The sequence below is a fragment of the Pseudogymnoascus destructans genome (genome assembly GCF_001641265.1).
Source record: "Pseudogymnoascus destructans isolate 20631-21 unplaced genomic scaffold scaffold_16, whole genome shotgun sequence".
Classification (NCBI taxonomy): Eukaryota; Fungi; Ascomycota; class Leotiomycetes; order Thelebolales; family Thelebolaceae; genus Pseudogymnoascus; species Pseudogymnoascus destructans.
Window position 1 is genome coordinate 455657 of NW_020167535.1, and position 23085 is coordinate 478741.

General features: G+C 55.8%; 9 protein-coding genes across 9 annotated transcripts; 5 read left to right on the top strand and 4 right to left on the bottom strand.

The window, feature by feature from the left end:
- Positions 1–203: 203 nt before the first annotated feature.
- VC83_05906 (uncharacterized protein) lies at positions 204–1873 on the bottom strand (the record flags this gene model as incomplete). Its single annotated transcript, XM_024469513.1, has 5 exons — positions 1355–1873; positions 1263–1286; positions 1135–1205; positions 969–1050; positions 204–902 (listed from the first exon to the last, which is right to left on the bottom strand). The coding sequence occupies exons 1-5, from the start codon at positions 1454–1456 to the stop codon at positions 204–206; spliced, it is 978 nt and encodes a 325-aa protein (XP_024322446.1). The 5' UTR covers positions 1457–1873.
- Positions 1793–2400, top strand: TIM13 (protein translocase subunit; the record flags this gene model as incomplete). Its single annotated transcript, XM_024469514.1, has 2 exons — positions 1793–2066; positions 2185–2400. The coding sequence occupies exons 1-2, from the start codon at positions 1950–1952 to the stop codon at positions 2398–2400; spliced, it is 333 nt and encodes a 110-aa protein (XP_024322445.1). The 5' UTR covers positions 1793–1949.
- Positions 2401–2583: 183 nt separating this feature from the next.
- PFS2 (pre-mRNA cleavage and polyadenylation factor (CPF) complex subunit) lies at positions 2584–5301 on the bottom strand. Its single transcript, XM_024469515.1, has 3 exons — positions 4829–5301; positions 4502–4617; positions 2584–4436 (listed from the first exon to the last, which is right to left on the bottom strand). The coding sequence occupies exons 1-3, from the start codon at positions 5016–5018 to the stop codon at positions 2736–2738; spliced, it is 2007 nt and encodes a 668-aa protein (XP_024322353.1). The 5' UTR covers positions 5019–5301; the 3' UTR covers positions 2584–2735.
- A 25-nt stretch (positions 5302–5326) lies between these two features.
- On the top strand, positions 5327–7691 carry VC83_05909 (uncharacterized protein). Its single transcript, XM_024469516.1, has 3 exons — positions 5327–6039; positions 6099–6139; positions 6193–7691. The coding sequence occupies exons 1-3, from the start codon at positions 5739–5741 to the stop codon at positions 7414–7416; spliced, it is 1566 nt and encodes a 521-aa protein (XP_024322352.1). The 5' UTR covers positions 5327–5738; the 3' UTR covers positions 7417–7691.
- Positions 7692–7797: 106 nt separating this feature from the next.
- On the bottom strand, positions 7798–9508 carry VC83_05910 (uncharacterized protein; the record flags this gene model as incomplete). The annotated part of the gene is made up of 2 exons (XM_024469517.1): positions 9016–9508; positions 7798–8953 (listed from the first exon to the last, which is right to left on the bottom strand). The coding sequence occupies exons 1-2, from the start codon at positions 9222–9224 to the stop codon at positions 7798–7800; spliced, it is 1365 nt and encodes a 454-aa protein (XP_024322404.1). The 5' UTR covers positions 9225–9508.
- A 263-nt stretch (positions 9509–9771) lies between these two features.
- VC83_05911 (uncharacterized protein) lies at positions 9772–14483 on the bottom strand (the record flags this gene model as incomplete). Its single annotated transcript, XM_024469518.1, has 2 exons — positions 9772–14002; positions 14087–14483. The coding sequence occupies 2 exons, from the start codon at positions 14481–14483 to the stop codon at positions 10197–10199; spliced, it is 4203 nt and encodes a 1400-aa protein (XP_024322405.1). The 3' UTR covers positions 9772–10196.
- Positions 14484–15114: 631 nt separating this feature from the next.
- On the top strand, positions 15115–17556 carry ECM14 (Putative metallocarboxypeptidase ecm14). The gene is made up of 2 exons (XM_024469519.1): positions 15115–15848; positions 15906–17556. The coding sequence occupies exons 1-2, from the start codon at positions 15390–15392 to the stop codon at positions 17337–17339; spliced, it is 1893 nt and encodes a 630-aa protein (XP_024322406.1). The 5' UTR covers positions 15115–15389; the 3' UTR covers positions 17340–17556.
- Positions 17557–17716: 160 nt separating this feature from the next.
- VC83_05913 (uncharacterized protein) lies at positions 17717–20546 on the top strand (the record flags this gene model as incomplete). The annotated part of the gene is made up of 2 exons (XM_024469520.1): positions 17717–18710; positions 18810–20546. Exons 1-2 carry the CDS (start codon positions 18345–18347, stop codon positions 20544–20546), a joined length of 2103 nt encoding a protein of 700 aa, XP_024322407.1. The 5' UTR covers positions 17717–18344.
- Positions 20547–21166: 620 nt separating this feature from the next.
- Positions 21167–22896, top strand: VC83_05914 (uncharacterized protein). Its single transcript, XM_024469521.1, has 2 exons — positions 21167–21504; positions 21619–22896. The coding sequence occupies exons 1-2, from the start codon at positions 21435–21437 to the stop codon at positions 22875–22877; spliced, it is 1329 nt and encodes a 442-aa protein (XP_024322408.1). The 5' UTR covers positions 21167–21434; the 3' UTR covers positions 22878–22896.
- Positions 22897–23085: the final 189 nt, after the last annotated feature.

Here is a 23085-nt window from a genome sequence, read left to right on the forward strand (position 1 = left end):
CATAATTGCGCCCGCCTGGTATACAAAGCCAGCTCCCGCCTCCAAAGAACCAAAAAAATATAGCAGCAAAAAGACTGTGTAGACTGTGTTTTCCTCCTCCTCTCCCACCAGCACCAGCACCAGCACCAGCACCAGCACCAGCACCAGCACCACATATCACCCCCCCTCCCCTTTGTGCAAACCCACCCCCTCCCATCACCCCTCTAAAAGCGATGAATCCTCTTATTCTGCGTCCTCCACGCCGTGTAACCCACATACCCGCCCCCCACCACCGCAAAGAAAGCAAACACCTTGAAGAAGAACCACCCCCACCCCCCACCCCCACTCTTCTTACTCACGCTCCCTAACTTCCCCTTATCCTTCTTTCCCAACTGTTCCTTCTGCGGCAGCGACGACGATGCGCCCACCGTATACAGATTCTTCGTCGTCACGCTCACGATATCGTGGTTATCGCTCAGCTCCCCCGTCTCAGCACTGAACCCCAGGTACGCGACAGAGGGCAGCATCGGGGGCTCCGTCTTCTCGAAACAGAGGATCCATTCATCCTCCGCCTTGTACTGGAGGTCCAGGCGCAGTAACTTATCCTGGAAGTACTTCAGCCTCGCCTTGGTGGGGACCGAGGCGCCGCGAATTCCCCGAGCTGAGCAGCCGGCGTATTCGTTGGATTTGCCGTCGTGGGCTTTGTCGTAGGGAGTGGTGCCGTCGCCGATCATGGCCATGACGTAGGGAAAGATGGTGCCGGGGCGGTTGTTCTTGTAGGTGTCGATGAAGATTCCGAGGCCTTCGAAGTTGTCGGTTGAGCCGAAGACGGGGCCGGGGGTGATGCGTTGGCGGGTCAGCCACATGGCCATGCCGTCGCCGTGGAGGTTGCCGGCGCCGTCGATGGTGAATTCGAATTCGATCTAAGGCGGGGTGTTAGAGGGGGGTTGTGGTGTGACGAGGTGGAGGGGGAGCTGAGTAGAACATACCTCCCAGTTCGTGGCGGTTAGGGGAACGCGCGACCAGATCCAGCCTTCCCTCGAGGGACGATCCGAAGTCAATCGCACATATCTATCTCCAAATCAGCATACTGACACTCCACATGCCACCATTCCCATCATCCTATCCCCAGCGCAGAGAAGTAAGGCCACGTACTTATCAGTCCGTATAATCGTATCCCCTCCAAAATCCCACCACCGACTCTGCATATCGGTGTCCAGGTACGGCTGCGCAGCGTTAGTTCCCTCATCCCTCCCACCAATCGCTCATCTCCAAAAACGTACCGCGTTCAGTGAATGCGTGCGAAGCTATCGAAAGGTGTCAGTTACAGCTGTCTCAAGCTAGTTTCTAGCTAGATAGATGGGATGCCACATACCGGAATCGACCGCACCTCCCCCAGCGGCTCAGCAGGCGTCGTCTTCTCGCCCATGACGCAGGCAGCAAGCCATGCCGCAGCGAGCGACGTCGAGAACCTCATGACGCTTTCGCCGTCTCAGCAGCCTAGGTTCCGCTCGTGTCACAAAAGAAAGTCTAATAAAAACAAGAAAACAGCCCTGAGCGCAGACAAATGCCAATGAATTGGTCGATCGCAGACCGACTCGAGGAAAATGTACTGGCGTGACGTGGGGGGTGAGTAAAGTGATTTCTGATATTCGGGGTAAGCTCACCGAACAAGCTATATGACGCTTTCTTCCCACGCGATACCTGGCCTCTCTGATCTGAGAGTTGGGTCTAGGGTCGGCGGTTGGCGGTTGGCGGTTGGCGTGGGTTGCGGGCGCACTGACCGCGGCTACGCATCATTGGTATGGAAACAATTCTTTTGGCTCGCTCCAGGCTGGGATTGATGTGTGTACCTGTTTAGATATCTACAAACACACAGTTACTACAGCTTCAACGATTACTACGAACCCAACTTAGACTTCAATTACGTCTAATACTATAATTACACCCGTAATACACATTCATTCATCATGTCAATCGATAACGTCGGAGCCTCGCTGGGTATCTCGGGCTCAGACCCGAAGACGGCGTTGATGAACCAAGTTCGTCAAGAAGCCGCATTGAACAACGCCAGGCAGCTGATTGAGGTATGTCCATTTCCATTCCCTCCCTCTCCTCCCTCCCTCCCCTCATCCCATCCTCCTCCCCCAATCCCCAATCCCCAACCTCCCCCGGGAACACAGCTAACCCAACCCCCCCAACCAGAAACTCAACGAACACTGCTTCGCCAAATGCATCCCCAAGCCCGGCTCCTCCTTCAGCAGCGGCGAGCAGCAGTGCTTCACACAGTGCATGGAGAAATACATGTCAGCCTGGAACACGGTTAGCCAGCAGTATATCGCGCGGGTGCAGCAGGAGGGCGCGAGGGGGGCTGGTGGGGGGGGGTGTTTTAGATGGGGGTTTTGTGCCCTGGGGGATTGAATGGGGGCGAGGAACGATGGGGAGTGTATTATTACCAAACGATTGATGGGTGTATGATTGAGAGGGGGAGGGGGGCAGGGTGTTGTACAATATGATGGCAGATGGGGGACGGAGGCAGATACACTAGATGTGTGTGAAAATCTCCAGATACAAGAAAGGGTGGGATCAATAGATTGATTGTAACGCCATGGTATCTAACGCCGCAGATGTGATGTACATAATAACAGCACCATTGCCTGTATTCCTACCCACTGGTGTTTGCCAGCCCACCACACTTTTCCCCTCAACCTAACACTTTCCAACTAGCAACCTATATTCATACACCCCACCCAAAACTATCTAGCACGCGTATACTTCCCCTTCCTCTGCTCCATCTGCAAACTCTCCTGCTGACTCGGCAACGGCCCCCGCTTCCTCACACCCGCACCCGCCTCCTCAGCACTCTGGGCCGCAAAACCCGGTATCGGCGGCGGTGCGTTTCCCAGCCCAGGAGGAAGTCCCGGCATACCTGCCATCCCCGGTGGAGGCGGTGGGAATCCAGGCGGGAGTGTGAATCCCGGTGGTAACAAACCGGGTGGAAGGATTCCGGGAGGGGGAGGTGGGAATTGCCCACCCTGTCCTGGGGGAGGTGGAGGTGGAATACCGGCTTTCTTCATCATAGCTGTGAGTGTAGCGAGATCGGGGGGGTTATTCGGGTCCATCGGCGGGGGCGGTGGGAGGTTGCCGCTTAGTCCCGGTAGACCAGAGAGGTTAAATGGTAGCTGGGGAGGAGGCGCGACGGCGCCCATGCCGGGGATCATGGGTTGGGATCCGGGAAGTGGTAGGCCGGGAATACCTGGGAGTCCAGGGATCTTCGCGGGCATCTTCTGATCCTCTAGTCCGTCCATCTCATCTTCCATCTCCTGTTCCTCGTCCTCCTGGCGCTTCTGCCTCCAGTGCCTGCGATCCCACGTCCCCTCCGCCTCAGCAGCCGCTTCGCCGATATGGTAACGGTCTTTGAAGACTGTAGAGTCGCCGGGGCGCGCGCGCGTCCAGAAGCGTGTGAGGCGGTCGTTGGAGCCGGAGGCGAGGATGTGGCCGAGCGGGTGCCAGTCGAGGGACCAGATGGCGAAGTCGTGGGCGAAGGGGATTTTGTGGGCGGGGTGGATGGTTTGCGAGGGGGCTGTGGCGGGGTCGGGACTGTCGCAGACGGCGGTGGATGGCATGGTGCCGGCGGGTGTATGGGGTTCATCGAGGAGGTAATGGAAGAGGGAGCCGTCGGAGCCGCCGGTGCTTAGAAGGTTGGAGTGGATTGGATGCCAGGTTATGGTTGAGATGTCTTTTTCGTGGCCTTTGAGGAGACAGATGTCGCGCATCATTCTTAGGTCGAAGACGCGTGCTGTTTGGTCTCGTGCGGAGGTGGCGAGACATAATCCACGCACCCGTTCGAATAGGGTCTTGGTGATGGTGTTCTTGTGGCCGTGTAGGGTGGTTAGGCAGCGGCTTGTTCGAGGATCCCATAGCTTCACTAAATGATCTTTGGACCCCGAGACGATCAGGCCCTTAGTTGGGTGCCAGTCGACGCTCTTGGCGTCCCATCCGTGGCCCGTAATTGTCGATTCTTCAACTCCCCCTGCAAAATCGAAGATCTTAAGAGTTGAGTCGTCTGAAGCCGTGACAAACTTGGAATCGTTGGGGCTGAACGCCATATCTCTGATGGGGTCGCCGTGGCCCTGGATAACTTTGACATTGTTGAAGTTGGGCTGCCAGTATTTGATGATACCGTCGTGGTCTGCCGAGATCAGCCAGTCGCCGTTGTGTGAGTACGAAAGCGCTCTGATGGCAACATCGTGAGCCTGTTGGATGGTCTCGAAGTTGAAGCCCGTGCCGTTCCATAGCGTGAATTCACCGCTACTGGATGCTGTCAACAGCCTGCGGCCTTCCGGCGTCCAGCGCACAACGTTCACTGGATGCTTGATTTTGTTAAGGGAAGAATGTAAATGATGAGCGGGTATGGTATCAGCAGCCTTGTCTATCCTGGCAAGGGGAGGAAGCATCTGAGACAGGAATTAGCATGTGTCAGGTGTCTAGACAACGGATTGTTGATGCAACGGGTACTCACATCGACGATGTAGCTGGGACTCGGCCTCTCCATCTCTCCTTGGAGGCGTGCCTTGTAGCGCGGCTGGCGATTCTGCATCCAATGGACCATCGTCGCGCCGTAGTCTGTGACGGGGCCTGGGTTGCTTTGTTAGTTTGATGTTGATGGTAACAGAGGAAGACCTGCGACGTAGAGAGTAGACACAAGTCTGAAGCAAAACTCGATGCCCTCGAGGAAGATGTGCGCATAGTCAAGGACAAAAGATGGCAGCATGCAGGTACGGCGCATGGATGAGAACCGAAAAGGAAGGCATATAGATGGTTGAATTGAGAATCGCTGGTAACTCACGTCGTCCACGTCCTCTCCCAAAGCCACCAGCTTCATAGCCACCACCTCCTTCACCTCCACCGCCTCCGCCTCCGCCTCTCCCTCCTCCTCCTCCTCCTCCTCCTCCTCCTCCTCCTCCTCCTCCTCCTCCTCCTCCTCCTCCTCCTCCGCCAGTTCCATAGTCACGCTCCCCACGCTGTTCGTAAGCCATGGTGATTTAAGTCGTCGTCGTGGTTACTACCGCATGGCTGGCCAGAACGGAGCTTCTCTATCCTCTGATTCACGCTCCTCGGACGAAGCTGGCCTGTTTGAAGTAGTCGATTCCCTTTGACGCAATCTATATATATATAGTTTATGGCTGTCGAGGTCGTTCGAGACAAGGCCGGAACGGAACAACATACCAGCGGAGACGACAAGGTATAGCGGAAGTACCTGTGTCGGGAGTTACTAAATTATACAATTTTCACACGTTGGACAAGCTACAAAAAGGTAATGCCAAGGTATCGCGGTACAAGAATACCTCCAACATACATGCATTGAAACAATCCAAGTATGGTTTTATATGGTAAACACCGTATCCATCTAGCTACCTGCATACGCCATCTATCTCACTTATTTCGACTGTTTCGGTTTCTTGCATAATCGGTTTTCTGTACATGATGCAGGAAAACCGCAGGAAACAAGCATACGACGGGCGAAAAGGCCCATTCCCCATGTCCGTGTTTACTTATCCCATCCCCACCTTCGCCTTCCCCCTCCTTCCCCACTCCTTCTCCAATTCGATATCCTTCCTATCTCTCCCGATCCTTGATCCTTCCCTCGAGTCTAGATGTTCTATTTTCTAAAATAAAAGGCTCATAAAGACCGTCGATGATCTCTGCCCGTCGTATATATACTACATATACATGGCCCGTCAAAACACAGCTTTGATATGAAAACCCCCCCCCACGAGCCGACAATGGCCACAGCTGTAGATACCAGGACCGTCAACTCGACCCTCACCCAACGATCAGCTCCTTCCAATGGCCGCGCTCAGAGTGCCCAGACGCCAATCAACTCGGCCAATGTGTCAGGCATCGATGTGCCAGAGGTCAGTCGTCGTCTGCGCATAAAGAAGAAATACAGGCATGTGGCAGCCGTCCACTCGCGGCCCCAGAACACCGTCCTCAGCCATGACGCAGCCGAGATCCCCAGTTTCCTCGGATTCCGAAATCTGATGGTGATCCTGCTTGGTGAGTGATCCTGCTGCGGGAGAAGCCATGGAGGACCTATCTTATAGCCTGTGTCACAGTCGTTGGAAACCTGCGCTTGATGATTGAAAACTTCAACAAGGTATGTATGCCCGTCTCCAGCAGCAAAATGATAAGCGCTGACCACCCACACAGTACGGAGTTCTCATATGCCTACGATGCCACAACTACAAACGACACGACGTCTTCATCGGCGCCACGCTCCTCCTCATAATCCCCTGCCACCTCTTCGCCGCCTACATCATCGAGCTCGCCGCCGCCAAGCACGCCAAATCGCAACTCGCAGCAAGCAATAACCGCTCCGGCGCCGAGACACCCACCCCCACCGAAGCCGAGCGCAAGAAGTTCAACACGGCCTGGGAGCTGATCGCCTGGCTACACGGCCTCAACGCAACCCTCTGCCTCCTCATCACCTCCGTCGTTGTGTACTACTACATCCACCACCCCCTCATCGGAACCCTCTCCGAAGTCCACGCCATCATCGTCTGGCTCAAGACCGCCTCCTACGCCTTTACCAACCGCGACCTGCGCCACGCCTACCTCCACCCCTCCAAGCGCGTCGAAGACGCCCTACCAGATATCTACGCGCAGTGCCCATACCCCAAGAACATCTCCCTCTCAAACCTAACCTACTTCTGGTGGGCGCCCACCCTCGTCTACCAACCCGTCTACCCCCGCTCCCCCCGCATCCGCTGGTCCTTCGTCGCCAAACGTCTCGCCGAAGTCTTCGGCCTATCCGTCTTCATCTGGGTAGCAAGCGCCCAATACGCCGCCCCCCTCCTCCGCAACTCCCTCGACAAAATGGCTTCTCTAGAACTAATCTCCATCCTCGAGCGCCTCATGAAACTCTCCACCATCTCCCTCGTCGTATGGCTTGGCGGCTTCTTCGCCCTCTTCCAATCCTTCCTCAACGCCCTCGCCGAGCTCACCCGCTTCGGCGACCGCGACTTCTACAGCGACTGGTGGAACAGCGACAGCGTCGGCGCATACTGGCGCACCTGGAATAAACCCGTCTACCAATTCATGAGGCGGCACGTCTTCTCGCCCCTCATCGGGCGCGGATGGTCGCCCTGGGCTGCGTCGGTGGCGGTGTTCGTCCTCTCGGCGGTACTGCATGAGCTCCTCGTGGGCGTGCCAACGCATAATATCATTGGCGTGGCGGCTCTGGGGATGCTGGCGCAGTTGCCGCTTATTAAGCTCACGGCGCCGTTTGAGAAAGCGGGGGGGCATTATGGGAAGTTGGTGGGGAATACGGTGTTTTGGGTTAGTTTTGTACTGATTGGGCAGCCGCTGGCGGCGTTGTTGTATTTTTTTGCGTGGGAGGCCAAGTATGGGAGTCATTTGAAGGGGAGGGTGTGAATGGCTAGAGACTCGTACTCTGGATATAATAGCATGGATGAGAGGGTGGTAGAGTGTAGCGATTCTCTTTTAGGATATAGAGTTACGGGAAAGGGGTTGTTAATATGGGAGGCTGGCTTTTGATTATTTAGTAACACATGGGAAACATGTGGCTTTTCACAAACAAATGTGGATGGTATAAATCTCTATTCCAAGGCCGGAACTATCCATCTAGCTCAGTCAGCCAATAGCCAATGTAAATGTAATTGCTATGCAAGAATGTAACGCCCTCCCCCCAAACACCACACCCAATCCCTTCCCCTCCCTACATCAAAATCCAAGCACTCGCTCCATATCAAATCCATATTCCCCCAAAAATAACTCCCATCTCCCACCACCCCCTCACACAGCAGCAAAACTCAGCAAACTCCCCGCCGTCAACCCCGCCACAAGATTAAACCCCATAAACGCCCCCGCCGCCTCCCTCTCCTCCTCCCCCACCGCCCCCGTCGCCCCCATCATCGCACTACTCGCCAGCCAGCCATTCGTCAGCCCAAACCCCAACTGCACGATCAGCAAATAGAATAAATCGCTCTGCACCCACGCCCCGCGGCCCGAGACGTTGCTCAGTGCGTAGAGGGGAAGGAAGATGGCGCGCGCAAGCGAGACGGCGAAGAGAGAGCGTGGACGAGCGGGGAGGGAGGAGGTGAAGAGAGTTGATAGTCGACCGAGCAGGTCCCCCGTATTCCAGATCAGGAAAGCGAGGGGGATGAAGATGGGAGCGTGTAAGTACCGCGGCATAGGAGCGGGGTGCACGCTGGTGATCTGCGCGGTGTAGACGGGAAAGAACATGGTGAGCGTGAAGCAGAGGAAGATGGATGCAGAGTAGAAGGGGAGTTGGCGGTAGAGGGTTGGCATGGACATTACTTTCCTCGCTGGCGCGGAGGGGGTGGGTGAGGTAGGCGTTGGGGTGTGGCGGCGCGCGAGGGGGGTGAATAACACGAGGGTGAGGACGGCGACGAAGGTGGCGGTGAGGAAGTACATGAATGCTGATGTTGAGGAGGTTTGGGGGGGGGGGACGGCGGGGGGTGTGTTGTCGGTGGATGAGGGTGACTCCTCGGGGACGGCGAGGACGGAGACGATTTGTGCGATGCTGGGGAGGACGCCGGCGACTGCTTGGCCGGTCATGATGGCTTGCATGTAACTCGGATGCGCGAACGTAGCCACAAACGCAAGCGCCCCGTTCTGGAGCAGCCCCGTCGCTGTGCTGGTCGCCAAGACGGTGGCGAGGAGGAAGGCGAAGTACACCCCTGGAGACACAGTGACGAAGAAGATGGTTGATAAGGCGAGGATTGTGAAGACGACTATGTCGATTATGAGAGCGAGGATGATGCGGCGGGGGTAGGACGCGCCGGCTTGCAGGTTCGTGAGGAGGAACATGGATGCCAAGTTGGCGGTGGTGGCGACGGTGAGGATGGAGGATTGGTAGTTGGCGAGGATCCAGGGGTTGCCTTGGAAACGGGTCGCGAAGTAGGTGGCGGCGGCTAGGAACATGTTCCTACACAGAGATGTCAGTCAGTGATGTGGTCACGGAACGCGGGTAGAATTGATGAGGCTTACCATGCCCACAGCATCGCGACTCCAAGGATCAGGAACACACTGTACTCCACCCACGAGAACGGCTTCTCTTCCAGCGCCAGTGCCTCTTGTAGGGTTATATCATCGGCTCCTCCCTCCTCATCCTCCCTCCCGACAAGCTGTTCATACTCATCCCCCCGCACCTTCTGACTCCTCAGCGCCGCCCGAAGGCGTTCAATGACAGCGTTCATGACGGACAAGGTAGACCGATTCGGCCTCTCAAAGCTTCACCAATGTATCATAAACTCGTACCCTTTCCAAAACCACAGATCCAAAACGTGGTGGTGGTGGTAGATGTAGGAAATGGGTGAATTGTTGTGTTGCTGGAGTCACAGGGTGAACCGCAATTCACCTGGCTGGATGGCTAAAGGCACGCCCTCGCCTATCCATACCCTATCGCCCCCCCCCCAGCCGCCCCACCACGCGCCACTCGCCGGGCCATCCCGCATAGGCGCGTCAACCGCTATCTCCCCTGTAAATATCACGATGAGGCACGTGATCTATAAGTATCATAAAGACTTCGAATTACCCCATTTTTCTCTACAAGCCGGAACCAGCCACGAGCGACCTCTGGATCTTCGCATAGGGCCCTCTAGTAGTCGTATTCCGACTTCTCACGTACTATACAGTGCGGGCTTGTATTGGCCGTCTGGTCATGGGTCTGCGTTTCCTCCCTATAGATAGAGCGTGACGGTATGGAAGGAAGTGGTGGTTCACACAATCACAATAAAAAGAGCAAAGTTTTGCAAGAGGGAATCTCTTCTATTCCCGCCATCTCCTCCTGTGTGTAGCTACACTAAATATCGTGCCAAATCCATCGTCCTTCCCCTATCCCGCTCATGGCAACTCATCTACCCCATGCCGACATCTATAAGTACCCCCTCCGCCACTCTACACCCATCCCCAGTCCATATACTCCTCGGCCCGCTACATTTCCCCCACCAATTCCCTCAAAATCGGAACACAACCCCCCCAATGCGCCAGCCTACCCCACAAATATACCAGTTAACTCAAAAGGAATCCCTGAAAAGGGTCGTCGTATCAGCAGGGCATCCATTGCCCCCGCCTCGCTGAACGCTAAAACTGCGTCTTGCTCCCCCCCAAAAAACAGCCCAAAAAATACATCAAAGAAAAATGTTTCAGTCGTCAAGTCCCACCCAACTCTACTCCCCCCCCTTCCCCTTAACAGGCGTCATACCCTCCTTAGCAGGCGTCCCCGGCACCTCCGGCGTATAAAACGCAGCCTGCTTAAACCTCCCCCCCTCCTCATCTTCATCCACATCCTCCACCACCGGCAACGGCGTCCTCACCCCCTCCTCCTCCCCAGACACCATACTCATAGCCGCATCAGCATCAGCATCCGCATCGCTATCACTCCCCGCACCCCCCTCCTCCAACGTCGCCGCATGGGCCGAGAGGCGATTATGCAATTCCCTAAAGCTGCGTGCCGCGACGGTATTCGTACTCGCCTCCGAGCCGCGGTGATCTACACCACCACGGTGGTCACCACCACGCAGCGACGCCTCCCTCCCAAACTCCTTCGGCGCAGGCGACTCGCTCGTTCCCCTCTCCTGCGCCTGCGCCTGCGCCTGCTTCTTCAACCTCATCCTCTCCTCCGCAGACATATTCGCCAACGCATCCCCAAACGTAATAACACTAGCCTTCTTCCCATGAATGACAAAACTCCCCGTTCCCCTGGCGAGGTGATCATCCCTCGCCACCTCCTCTCCCTCCTTCGTCCCGGAGGAGGACGAGTCCTTGCCCTTGCGACTGCGGTGTTGGGTCGGGACGTGCGCGTCTCGGAGGGTGCGGTGGATGCTGCGCCGGATTTTGCCGCGTTCGAGTTTCTCTTTCTCGGTGGAATCGGAGGTGCTGGTGGTGGGGGGTTCTCCGGCGATGGAGTCGGAGGCGAGGGTGCCGTCGATGAGACCTGCTTGTTCTAGGGCTATGTTTTCGCCGGCGTCTTCTTGGGGGGAGGAGACGGAGCGTTGCGGATCGGCGGAGGCGGTTGGGGTCATCCGGGGGTATGAGGATGTGTGGGAGAGGACGGGGCTTCTTGGCTGTGCGCCGGCGCCTGGGGATAGCTGTTTCCTTGGACCGTCGAATTTCAGAGGTGGGAGTTCCCATGCTTGCGCTTTGTGGAAAGTGGAGGCGCTCTGTGCTGCCGAGGGACTGGTGAAGAAATCGTCGATGTCGAAATCATTCGGTGAAGCTTGTGGCACCGGAGTTGGGTGCTGAGACTGCGAGCTTTGCTGGGGAGAGAGGGCAGCGCTGTTCCTCGAGCTCACTCCGGCGTGACTGTCACGGTCGTTTTGCTTGGCTAAGCATTCCCCAGAGAGATTGGCAGTAGGAAGTAGCGGGTCTACTTTTTCACCTTCCCCGTGCTTCACTTCCTCATCCAAGTCCATGGACAAGATATCCCTGTGACATCTCAGCCTCCAGATCTCCATCCGGACCCATCTCAGCTTTGCCGACATGCGGCCAGCTGCCAACACTACTTGTTCCCGCGTCTTTGCCTGGATAGGCGCAAGGATTAGCAAGTGACGAGCATTCCGAAGCTGAGCGTCTAATTGTTTGGTAGCGACAGCCAGCTTCCCCTCCGCTTCCGTCATCTTCTGCATCATAATCTCTCTCCTTGCGGCCAAGATATCTTGAGCCATCTGGAGATCAATCTTCCCGCTGATAATCTGAACCTCGCCAGTAGGAGTCTGCACGGAGCGTCCAGAATTCGCACTACCGAGCCTCCTAATCCCACGAGTTCGCTGCCCCTCATAATTCCCACCAACCACGCCTCGCATTCTCACGCCGGCTGTGCGGAATGCGGCAGCGTAATTCAGCTTCGCGAGCCAGTCATTCATTTCATCTTCGTTGTCCGCCAGGAATGTTTCCTCAAAGCGTCCATGGCGAACGAAGAGAAACGCGTTCTTGTGCTTCTTGTACGTAGAATCGAGCAGGGCGACAGCATCATCCGTTGACATCAATGCATCCGGCTTAAAAGATTCAATCGGAGGCTTGAAGGTGACTGGAATTCCATCGTTGCCTTGCTTGACGTGATGGTCGTGTTGATGAATCAAGCTCTTGATCCAGGCTGTGTTGCGGAAGAAGTACAACTGCGCTCCTGTGAGAATTGCGCCCCATTCCTGCCAAGGAGACCTCGTCTTCTTCTTCTTTGGGTCCTTGCGCCATAACAAGCCAACCTTGGTGATCTTGATATCGACGATTCCTGGATGTGCCTCCTCGGGGTTCATGGCCGTCTTGTCGGACATGAAGGCATCAGGACGTGACCTTGCTGATATAATCTGCAAAACTCCCGTTCTGAAGAACGTTCGTTGCAAGTCATCTAGATTGAGAGATAGCGCAGTTCCAAGGTAGCTGTAGTGCTCCTCCAAGTTCATTACATCCTTCAGATTAGGTCGTAACGAGTCAAGCTTGCTGTCGATAATTAGAGTGTACGGATCAACAGGCTCTTTCGAAGGGCGCTTCATTGGATCGATACTTGATCGAGGGAATAGACTCTTCTTCTTCGACATGTGCTGGACAATTCGCTCGCCATTGATATCAAGGTCATCCTCCACATGGATGAAGGGCGTGTACGAAATATTGTCATAGAAACACTCCAATATTTCGTCAAAGATTCCCTCTCCCTGTGTGTTTTTACAGTAAGCCTGCTTCTGCATCTTATTCTTGTTATTCTTGTTGAAGACATCGGTGTGAAGGATCAGAAGCGAAAAGGCAATAAAGTATGCCTGCTCAGGCGAAGCGTAGATACCTGGGTTACACTCGTGGTACCGATGTGCAAATGATTGCAGGCATCGGTCAATATGTTGCGTCTCCTTGGGCAGTTCGACCTCCATAAGAAGCTTTCTGAGGGCCATATCCATAGGGTCTCCGAAGAACCCAAACCCACGCATATAGCTCCGGAGAACCTGCTGTGAGAACGTATCGCTGCCTTTAGACAAGACACTTGCAACGGCGCCTCGACTAACAGCCTCTTCAAGCCGCAGGAGATACTTTGCCGGGCTATCATCCTGGTGTCTCTCGGGTATGATAATTGGCTCTCTTGTGATTTGAATTGAGTTATTTTTCGAAGTAGCAGAGAGTGGACTTGCTTGTCCTGAAGCGTGAGGCATTGGATCAGGACGAAGGCGATGGGTCAAGTTGAATATATCTCCGAAGCTCTTCCTGCCAGTCGACGTCGACGTGCGGCTGGACGGAAGAGGTGGGGTATCTAATGGCTCATCGTTCTGCCCGTTCCTCAGAGATGTCAGAGTGGAGGACCTGCCCCTGAGACCGCGTCGAGTAGGAGAAGATTTGTTGGAGGCAGTTGAGTCGCGGCGGATTAATGGTGACCCAGGGGCTGCAAACAGCATAGACGCCTTAGCAATAGCAGAGTGGGTGTGAGCGGCACCCTCGTTGTCGTCGGCGCCTTGCGGGAGACGTAGAGTCTGCGCAGCGCCGGAATCCGTGCTGGCTCGACTAGTGTTGTTGCCAGACTTATCAGGTACGGAAGGCGAATTAGGCTGGTCATGGTGAACTACCTTCGGTGGTAAAGGAAAGAGCGGCTGGGGCTTCTTTCGCCGCGGTAGTCTAAAGAACGTAGTCGTAGTATGTGTTGTCTGTATCGTAGTGGTCGTTTGCGCATACACATGGTTGTCTGCAGAGCTACCATCAGATCTCGAAGATTCAGACAGCCTATTGACTGGCAATGCAAGCGTCGATCCAGCATCATCTCCATAAGGCGGAGGCATTGCACCTGGGACCTGAGAGCTGTGACGCACAGGTTCATCGAAGGTGACACGGGACGACGAGTTCCCCTCGGATAGCGCCTTCCTCCTCTCCTTCTTCGATGCCTTTATCAGTTCGTCGAATGCGGATGGCTTAGAGTCCGATGGTTTTATACCAGGAAGCTTGAGCTTCGACTTTTTCTTCTGTGCGGTGTTTGTCGGTGCCGTTGTGATGATTTCGGGAGCTGCCGAGCGAACGTCAGTGGCTTCTCTTCCAATGAGACACAGGCTCGGGTCAATGTCAATCAATTGGGGGAGGTGGAACGTACGTCTAGGCATAGGAGGGGCGGCATCAGCCTCAGCCTGCTGCCTCGCTCTCGTAGACAGCTGCGAATCAGACGCATGCCTAAACTTCATCATCGAGAAGCGGCCCGACTGCCTGGGCGTCGCATCCTGCACAGGCGGTGACACCGGCCTATCCTCCGGCAGCGGCAGCGTCTCCTCCGGTGAAGTGAACGCCATGGCCGGCGCGGACGACAGCGGCGTCAGCTCGAGTGAATCTGACGCGCCAGCGTCCCTGCGCGGCAGCTGCTCGCTCAGTCTCCCCGCCCTGCTATCCGCCGCAGCAGCTCCTGGCGGGCTGGGGAGAAGCAGCGAGTGACGGCGGTTGAGATCGGTCTCGCTGGCCTGGCCGCGTCGACGCAGCAGGCCTGGGATGATGGGCATCTCGAGGGGTGTGGAGCACGGGGGCAGGGGCGAAAGGGATTATCGGATCATGGCAGGCCACTCGCTTCGTGTCTTGTTTCCGTTTCCAGGCCGACTTGGAGGCTCCCTCGAAGGTTTCTTGGGGGTTTGGGGATAGAGGTTGCGGGGAAGGATTGGAAGAGCCAAATAGGAGTTTATCGGTCGTGCGTCGAGTGGTTGGCGTGGTGTACAGGGTCGTCGTCGCACAGACGTCAGGGCAGCTCAGTGAGAGATATTGGCAAGCTGTGTGGTGTGTGATGATACAAGGGGTTTTGGAAAAGTGATCAATAATACAAAAACAAGAGGATGGTGTTTCAAACGATTGATTGACACTGAGGTCTTGGGAGAAAGAGCGTAGAGAGATATAGAGAGAGTTGGAGTACAGAAATAGAGGATTGTATAGGAGGAAGCTGCTAAAGGCAATAGCGCGTGTCGTTGGGATTTGGGATTTGGGATTTATGTGGAGGGTACTTGTAAAGACACCACTCCTATTGCGGGGGATGAAGTACTCTTTTGCTTATTCCCAACTCCAAGCACCTTCTCATTCTCCCTTTCCTCCTATGCAGTAAGAGAGAGAGTGGCTGTAAGAATTTAATCCTATCTCTAAATAAATATCATCAAGAATGAAAAATAACTTACCAAGAAGGATCAAAATACATCTACCCCGCCAGTAGCGCACCCAATCGGAAGCATAGTCATCGTCATCGTCATCGTCAATTCAACAGCCACCAAAGAGCAAAGAAGTCGCTGCCTTGGGACCCCAACCAACAACAACAATCCAAACAATCTTCCCCCATCACAACACCCTGATTCCAACCCTCAACCCGCATCCAGAAAGGGTCACCATCCCCTTGCGTCTCCACCGCTTGGAGACAACACCGTGCAGTGATGCGACTCCTCCAGGAGCCCTCCTCACTCTTCCCCCTCCTCCTCCTCTCCACCCTCGCCCCAGTCCCCACCGTAGCTGTCCCATGGGCTACCGGCGACAGCACACAGTCCCTCAGCGGCCGCGACGCCAAAGCGCCGTATCACCGCTCCCACAGCGTGTTCCCGCAGTTGACATGGCTGCGCGACACGGCGATCGAGAAGATCTTTGGCGGGAACGCGAAGCCTGAGACGGCGACGGCAAAGGAGAATGGACAGGTCGCGACGACGAGCCAGCGGAGGCCGTTGAGCGCGCAGCTTCCGGCGACGCTGTTGGCGAAGTATGGGGGGGATGTGGTGCTGAGGTTTAACATTACGACGTTGGAGGAAGAGGCGGCGTTGGCGGAGGCGGCGGATACGCTGTTTCTTGATGTGTGGGAGTTTACGAATAACTGGGCGGATATAAGGTTGGCAGAGGACGATGTGAGTATATCGTGGTGGCCTCACTCCCAAAGATATACATACTAACCCCTCCCCCAGGTCCCCTCCCTCCTCGGTCTCCTCCCCAAATCCCTCCACAACGCCTACTCCAACCTCATGCCCGACCTCGCTCAATCAATCTACCAATCCTACCCCTCCCTCGCCTTCTCCTCCCCCCCGTTCCCCCCCTCCCAAGGGCACTCCTCCTTCACCCCCTCCATCCACAAAACCGACGGCGCAACCGACAACATCTTCTTCCGCGACTACCAACCCCTCTCCGTCATCATCCCCTGGATGCGCCTCATAGCTTCCATGTTCACCACCCACGTCACCATGACCTCCATCGGGCTCTCCTACGAAGGCCGCTCCATCCCCGCCCTCCGCGTCGGCGTGCATCCCACCCCTGCTTCTTCCACCAAAAAGCGGAAGACAATCATCGTCGCCGGCGGCCTGCATGCGCGCGAATGGATCTCTACATCTTCCGTCACGTACATCGCGTGGTCCATCATCACGGCTTACGGCAAGTCTCCCGCTATCACGAAGTTGATCCATGAGTTCGATTGGGTCTTCATCCCGACGCTGAATCCGGACGGGTACGTGCATACCTGGGAGACGGACCGCTTGTGGCGCAAGAGCAGACAGCAGACACACCTCCGCTTCTGCCGCGGCCTCGACCTCGACCGGTCATTCGGCTACCGCTGGGCCGGGTCCGCGTTCCAAGCTAACCCCTGTTCCGAGAGCTACCCTGGATCTGCGCCGTTCCAGGCAATTGAGGCGCATCGCCTGGCGGAGTGGGCGAAGATGGAGGTGAAGGAGAATAATGCGAAGTTCGTGGGATTGTTGGATCTACACTCGTATTCCCAGCAGGTTCTGTATCCCTACAGTTACTCCTGCGAGGCCGAGCCGCCGACGATTGAGAATCTCGAGGAGCTGGGGATGGGGTTGGCGAAGGCGATAAGGATCTCGAGTGGGGAGTTTTACGCGGTTACTTCGGCGTGTGAGGGGAGTGTTGTTACGAAGAAGAAGAAGGGGAAAGGCAAATCGGCGAAGACGAAGAAGAAGGATGAAGAGAAGGAGGAGGAGACGAGGAAAATCCGCATGGAGAGTGGAGGCGGCTCAGCGATCGATTGGTTCTACCACGAGATGAAGGTACGGTATACGTATCAGCTTAAGCTGAGGGATACGGGGAGTTATGGGTTTTTACTCCCGGGAGAACATATTGTGCCGACGGGCGAGGAGGCGTTTAATGCGGTCAAGTATTTTGGGGACTTCTTGATGGGGAATAAGGGGATTGAGAGTGTGGATGGGGTGGGGGTGGAGGCAGAGGTACTGGAGGAGATGGAGGAGGGGGTTGAGAGTGTGGCGGTGGAGGAGGGTGAGGAGGTGGATGTGGATAAGGATGATGAGGAGGAGTGGGTGGTAGTTGAAGACGAGGGTTTGGAAGCAGCGAGTGATATGTCCGAGCTACGGCGGAGGAGGAGGTTAGATGTGTAAAATTGAACCCTTTGGACATGTCAAAGAACGAATCATACCATACTTACTTTTTCGTGATTAGCCCAATGCGACCTTGTTGCTGTAGCCGTATAGCCGTACTAGTATAGTATAGGGGTATATTCGCCCACGTGACCTTGTACTCCGTAATATATCAAGTATAAAGCATAAAAGCAAGTATATTCCCCCCACGTGACCCTAATAGGTGGCTCCATTATACTGCCAACCGAACACCACTTTACATAAGGACTCCGTAAGTCCTTATGTAATATATCTCGCATTGTTCGAGGGTGTTCGAGGGTGTTCGAGGGTGTTCGAGGGTGCTAGTAGAAAAACTATAAAAATAACATAAAAAGAAAGTATATTCCCCCACGTGACGAAAACTACGTAGTCCTGGGGATGTACAGGATCCAATACTGACCACTACCGCAGCCTACAGGTTGCGTGCTTTTGCCTGTACCCATACTATACTACCATCTCTAATTATATTCTCCATATATACAGAACCTTCAACTGTGGCGATTATTGAGGGTCTAGTTCTTCTTCTGTCTGCTACTATTGTATTATACAACCCATCGAAACTTTCCCATAGCCTGCAATCTGCTCTAACCAGCAAAACCCGTCCATACTATACGTCCATGTCGACATCGCACGCCATCCCGCACCGCCTTCACATCAACCCCAACACACAGTTCTCGACTCAGAATACAAGAATACACTGACATTACCGCATACCACGGACAGCAACACTGCAACCAGGCACAGATCAACCCCGTGGCGACATCGGGGCGCGCCATTTTCCCATCTCCGTATATCCCCCTCTGTCCGCTCCCTTCTCTCCATGTCCGATCTGCCACGTCCTGCACGTGAGAACACTCTTCGCCGCGGAGACCGAGACCACCACCGCCACGAGGGAGCAGCTGAGCCTGAACTGTCCTGTGCGACAACTACCTGACCTCTCTCCTCCTCACCCCTCCTCTCTCTCGACAAACACAACCACAACACACAATGCCGACCACCACCATGGCGACAGCGCCGACCTCCCCTCCCCCCTCCACCTCCACCAACAACGGCACCCCCTTCCCCTCGCCACCCATCCACGACAGCTGCAACGACACCTACGAGGCGCACTCGCACGACGACAACGACGATACCCTCTCGCGCATGCGCCTGGCGAGCTCAAACAAGATAGCCGGGCGCGCCATTGCGCCATTCCTCGCGCGCCACATCCCCGCGGCCTATGCGCCGACGGGGACGGCGAGGGAGGGCGTGGAGAGGGAGAAGGATCCGAGTACCAAGTTTTGTTATAGGCATAGGCCGGATCTGAAGTGTAGGAGGACGGCGGATGAGCCGTCGATGGATCATTTGCAGAGGGTGAGTTTTATTGCGGTTATCCTCGGGGAGGAAAGGGTGGAAGTGAATTTTTGTTAGTAGGGTATGGATGGGATTTTGGCTGACTTGTGCCGATAATAGGAACTCGAGAGCTTGTCGCAGGCCGACCAGCAGGGCATATCGCACGTCTGGTCGCTCTTCTCCGCCGCGCCGGCAAAACACCGAAACCTCATACTACAAGGCATCCTAACACAATGCTGCTTCCCGCAGCTCTCCTACCTCTCCACCGCCGTCCGCGACCTCACCCGCATCGACTTCATCACCGCGCTCCCCTCCGAAATCTCATTCAAGATCCTGTGCTACCTCGACACCACATCCCTCTGCAAAGCCGCGCAAGTCAACCAGCGGTGGCGCAGCCTGGCGGATGATGATGTCGTCTGGCATAAGATGTGTGAGCAGCATATTGATCGCAAGTGCGTGAAGTGCGGGTGGGGATTGCCGCTGTTGGAGAGGAAGAGGTTGAGGGATTGGAAGAGGCAGCAACAGCTCCGTGCGACGGGGAGGGGGCTTAATGAGTGGTCGCCTCAACTCACGCCGCAGCCTGAGGCATCGGATAGTGCTTCGATCCCAAGACTGGAGTTGGCTGCTACAGGCCAGAATGGGAGGAAACGCTCCGCCTCCTCGTCCCTCTCCGACGACGGCCACGTCTCGCCCACGCAAATCAAGAAACTGCGCACCATCGAACCCGCCGCCAACGGCGTCGTATCGCGCACCAGCACACCCCGCTTCCGGCCCTGGAAAGAAGTCTACAAAGACCGCTTCAAAGTAGGCACAAACTGGAAGTACGGGCGCTGCACCACGAAAGTGTTTCGCGGCCACACAAACGGCGTCATGTGTCTGCAGTTCGACGACTCCATCCTCGCGACGGGGTCGTACGATACCACCATCAAGATCTGGGATATCGATACTGGGGAAGAACTGCGCACCCTCCGCGGCCACACCTCCGGGATCAGGTCGCTGCAATTCGACGACACGAAACTCATCAGCGGCTCCCTGGACCGGATGCTCAAGGTATGGAATTGGCGGACGGGGGAATGCATGTCCACATATCAAGGCCACACTGGGGGTATAATGTCGCTGCACTTCGACGGAAACCTCCTCGCCAGCGGGTCCGTCGATAAATCCGTCAAGATCTGGAATTTCTCCGATAAATCGACATTCTCGCTCAAAGGGCATCGCGACTGGGTCAACGCCGTCAAAGTCGATTCCGCATCCCGCACTGTCTTTTCTGCGTCAGACGACTGTAGTATCAAGCTGTGGGACCTCGATTCTAAGGCCTGCATCAAGACTTTTGAAGGGCATGTTGGACAGGTTCAGCAGGTTCTGTCGCTGCCGGCGGATTATGAACCGGAACTCGACGACCCCTCCCCAACAGCCGACGACGCATCCTCCAACGCCTCCTCCGCCGACCTCCCCCAACCCACCGACCTCCGCTCCTCGTTCGGCCCAGCTTTCACCGCCGGTTACGCCACAAACCGCCCCTTGCCGCCGCGCTACATGTTAACCGGCGCCCTCGACTCCACCGTCCGGCTGTGGGACGTGTATACCGGGCGCTGCCTGAAAACATTCTTCGGCCACGTCGAGGGCGTATGGGCACTGGCGGGGGATACGCTCAGGGTTGTTTCAGGGGCGGAGGATAGGATGGTCAAGATGTGGGATGCGAGGACGGGGAGGTGCGAGAGGACGTTCGCGGGGCATGCGGGGCCGGTTACGTGTATTGGGTTGAGTGATAGTAGGATTTGTACGGGGAGTGAGGATTGTGAGGTTAGGTTGCAGAGTTTTAAGGGGGATTTGGGGGAGGGGGAGGGCGGAGTGTAGCGCAGCGCTTGAGCGCGAGCGTAGGGGGAGGGAAGATGGTGTGGCTGTGGCGGGGGGTTTGCTTCGAGCGGGATGCTTTGTTTTGGGGAGTGATGGAAGGATACCAAGGCATGGAATCGGATCGAGGCTCAACGACAGCCCTACGGCTGGATAATCAAACGGCGTTTTTCGGGTTACGTATGGGCGGCGGAGGGATGGCTTTGCTCTTTTGCTCATCTTAGCGGCTTCCTTATATTTTTTGGTTCTGGGAATGGGGGACAATAGGGGAACAGGAAAAGGGGAATGGGAAGGGGAAGGGGGGGCGGATTACCTGGAAAATGGGGTAAGAAAGGGGGGCAGGGGGATTAGATTCAGTCAAGTGCTGTACGATATGAAATACCAATACCAATATCATGAATACGACGGGGGAGGATGGTGATGTGAATGTGATAGGTGTATGTGAGGAATCTTACTGGAATAATAGGGTAGATCCGAGGTGGTGTGAGACAAGTGATATCTATATTGACACTGCGGATTGTGCCCAGGAGAACGAAGGTAGAGAGGGGGAAGAAAGGTAAATACATCCCAAAACCGCATAGAAAGTCCCAACACAACGTAACTAACAACAGTAATTATCATCAATCCATTTGTTTCTCCATCTATCATTTTCCTTTTCTGGGGTAAGTGCGTACCCCATCACAAACTCCCTGCCAAATCTCCACATCCGTCATCCCAAAACGTGGCCGGAACAACAATTTCCCGACCCACCAATAATTCCTCGCTTCTCCCTGCTTCCACAGCTCTCCCCAACCACACAACCGCAGCTCCCTTCCAACTCGAGACTGAAGCAACGCACGCAGCGCTGCCACCTTCGAACCACGCAATTGAGGTTTCGTGACGGGAGACGAAATGGCTGCTGTAATCCAAGGTTTCTTTGGAGGGTCGAAGAAGGACGAGCATAAGGTCGTTGCGGATAATGGTGCGTCCCCAATCCCATTCGCCTCCCACTCTCCCTCCCCTCCCGCCCCAATTCAAACCTCCTCCCCCCTCCCCAATCCAACCAAACCACCACCTCTCTAACCCCCCCTCCCAGACTTCGCCGACTTCGCCTCCGCCCCCGAACCCACCCCCTCCTCCTTCGTCCACCCCGCCGGCACCACCCCCCTCGCCGCCTCCTCCACCCCAGCCGTCCCTTACACAAAATGGTACAACATCCACGAGCGACACTCCCTCTCCGAGTTCCGCGGCGAAGGCTACATCCTCCTCCTCCTCCTCGCCCTCGGTACAATCCACATCCTCGGCACGCGCGCGAACCGTCGCCGCGCTCGCGCTTGGGCGTCTGCACACGCTCCCGTGCTGCATAATGAGTTCGCTTTAGTCGGATTCGCGCCGCCGCAGCCGAGTGCGGCAGATGCGGAGGGAGAGGGACTCGCGAGGGCACTTGCGAAGGCGGATAAGGATGGGGAGGTGCTGAAGGAGGTGGGATTGAGTAACTTCCTCGGGTACGCGACGGGACGCCTTAATGTTGCGTTTTTGGACATCGAGATCGACCTTCTCAAGCGCTACAACCCCGTCCTCCAATTCATCGAGAATGCAGCTGGTTTCTTCTTCGACTCCATGCCCGCGCCCGTCGAGCGGGTCTCAGCGATCCTCTACCCCTTCGATGGGAAAGAGGCGTTGACCGTCCTCGGACTCCCTGGTATGGCGGAGCTCAAGGGCGGGAAGAGCGGGTATGATAATTTCGTCTGGGCGGTTGTGCATAAAGAGCGTATGCGCCAACTCCGCGATGAGAGATACGATGTTAGTATCACCGTCACCAAGGACCACCCCCGTCTCCCCGAGTGGGCGACTGTCATGTCCGAGAGCGCCGAGATTACCGAGGCGATGCTGACACCCGCGCTTGTGGCTGCGGTTGAGAAAGCTGGGGAGGCGTTCGAGCACTTGATCATCACGGACCAGCCCATCAGCCAGCCCCTCAGCGTTGACGAGACCGCGTCAAAGAAGCGGGTCTACCTATCCCTCCGTCTGCCGGCTTCGGGCGATTACACCGCGACGCTGCCGATCTTCACGTATTTCGTGCAGCTTGGCGATTTCCTAGTCGAGAAGGCGCATTTCCGCCCGGAGGTTCTGAAGAAGGTGCGCAGGGGGAGAGAGGATGTGGTGAAGCGCCTGGTGAAGGCGGATATGGATGGGAAGGCGGAGGAGAGGGCGCTGGAGAGGGAGAAGGCGAAGAAGGCGAAGAGGGATAGGGAGTTGGCGGGGTTGGATGCGAAGGCGCAGAAGAAGTATTTGGAGAAGGAGAAGGAGAGGGAGATGAAGAGGAGTATGAAGAGGGGGGGGCAGAAGGGGTAGGGTGGGATGGGATGTGTACTTTGTAGATATTAATCGTCGGGACCGCCTGTTCGTGTTTCGCTCACAGTCGGAGGAAGCGATTGTCCCCTGGTAAGCATTCAGCAACTGTAATTAAGCTTCGGTTTTTAGGACTTGGTGTGTATAGCTCATGAACTCCAATTAGAACTAAAACTTGCTCTCTACCTAGAATCCCAATTCGAAATCCAGC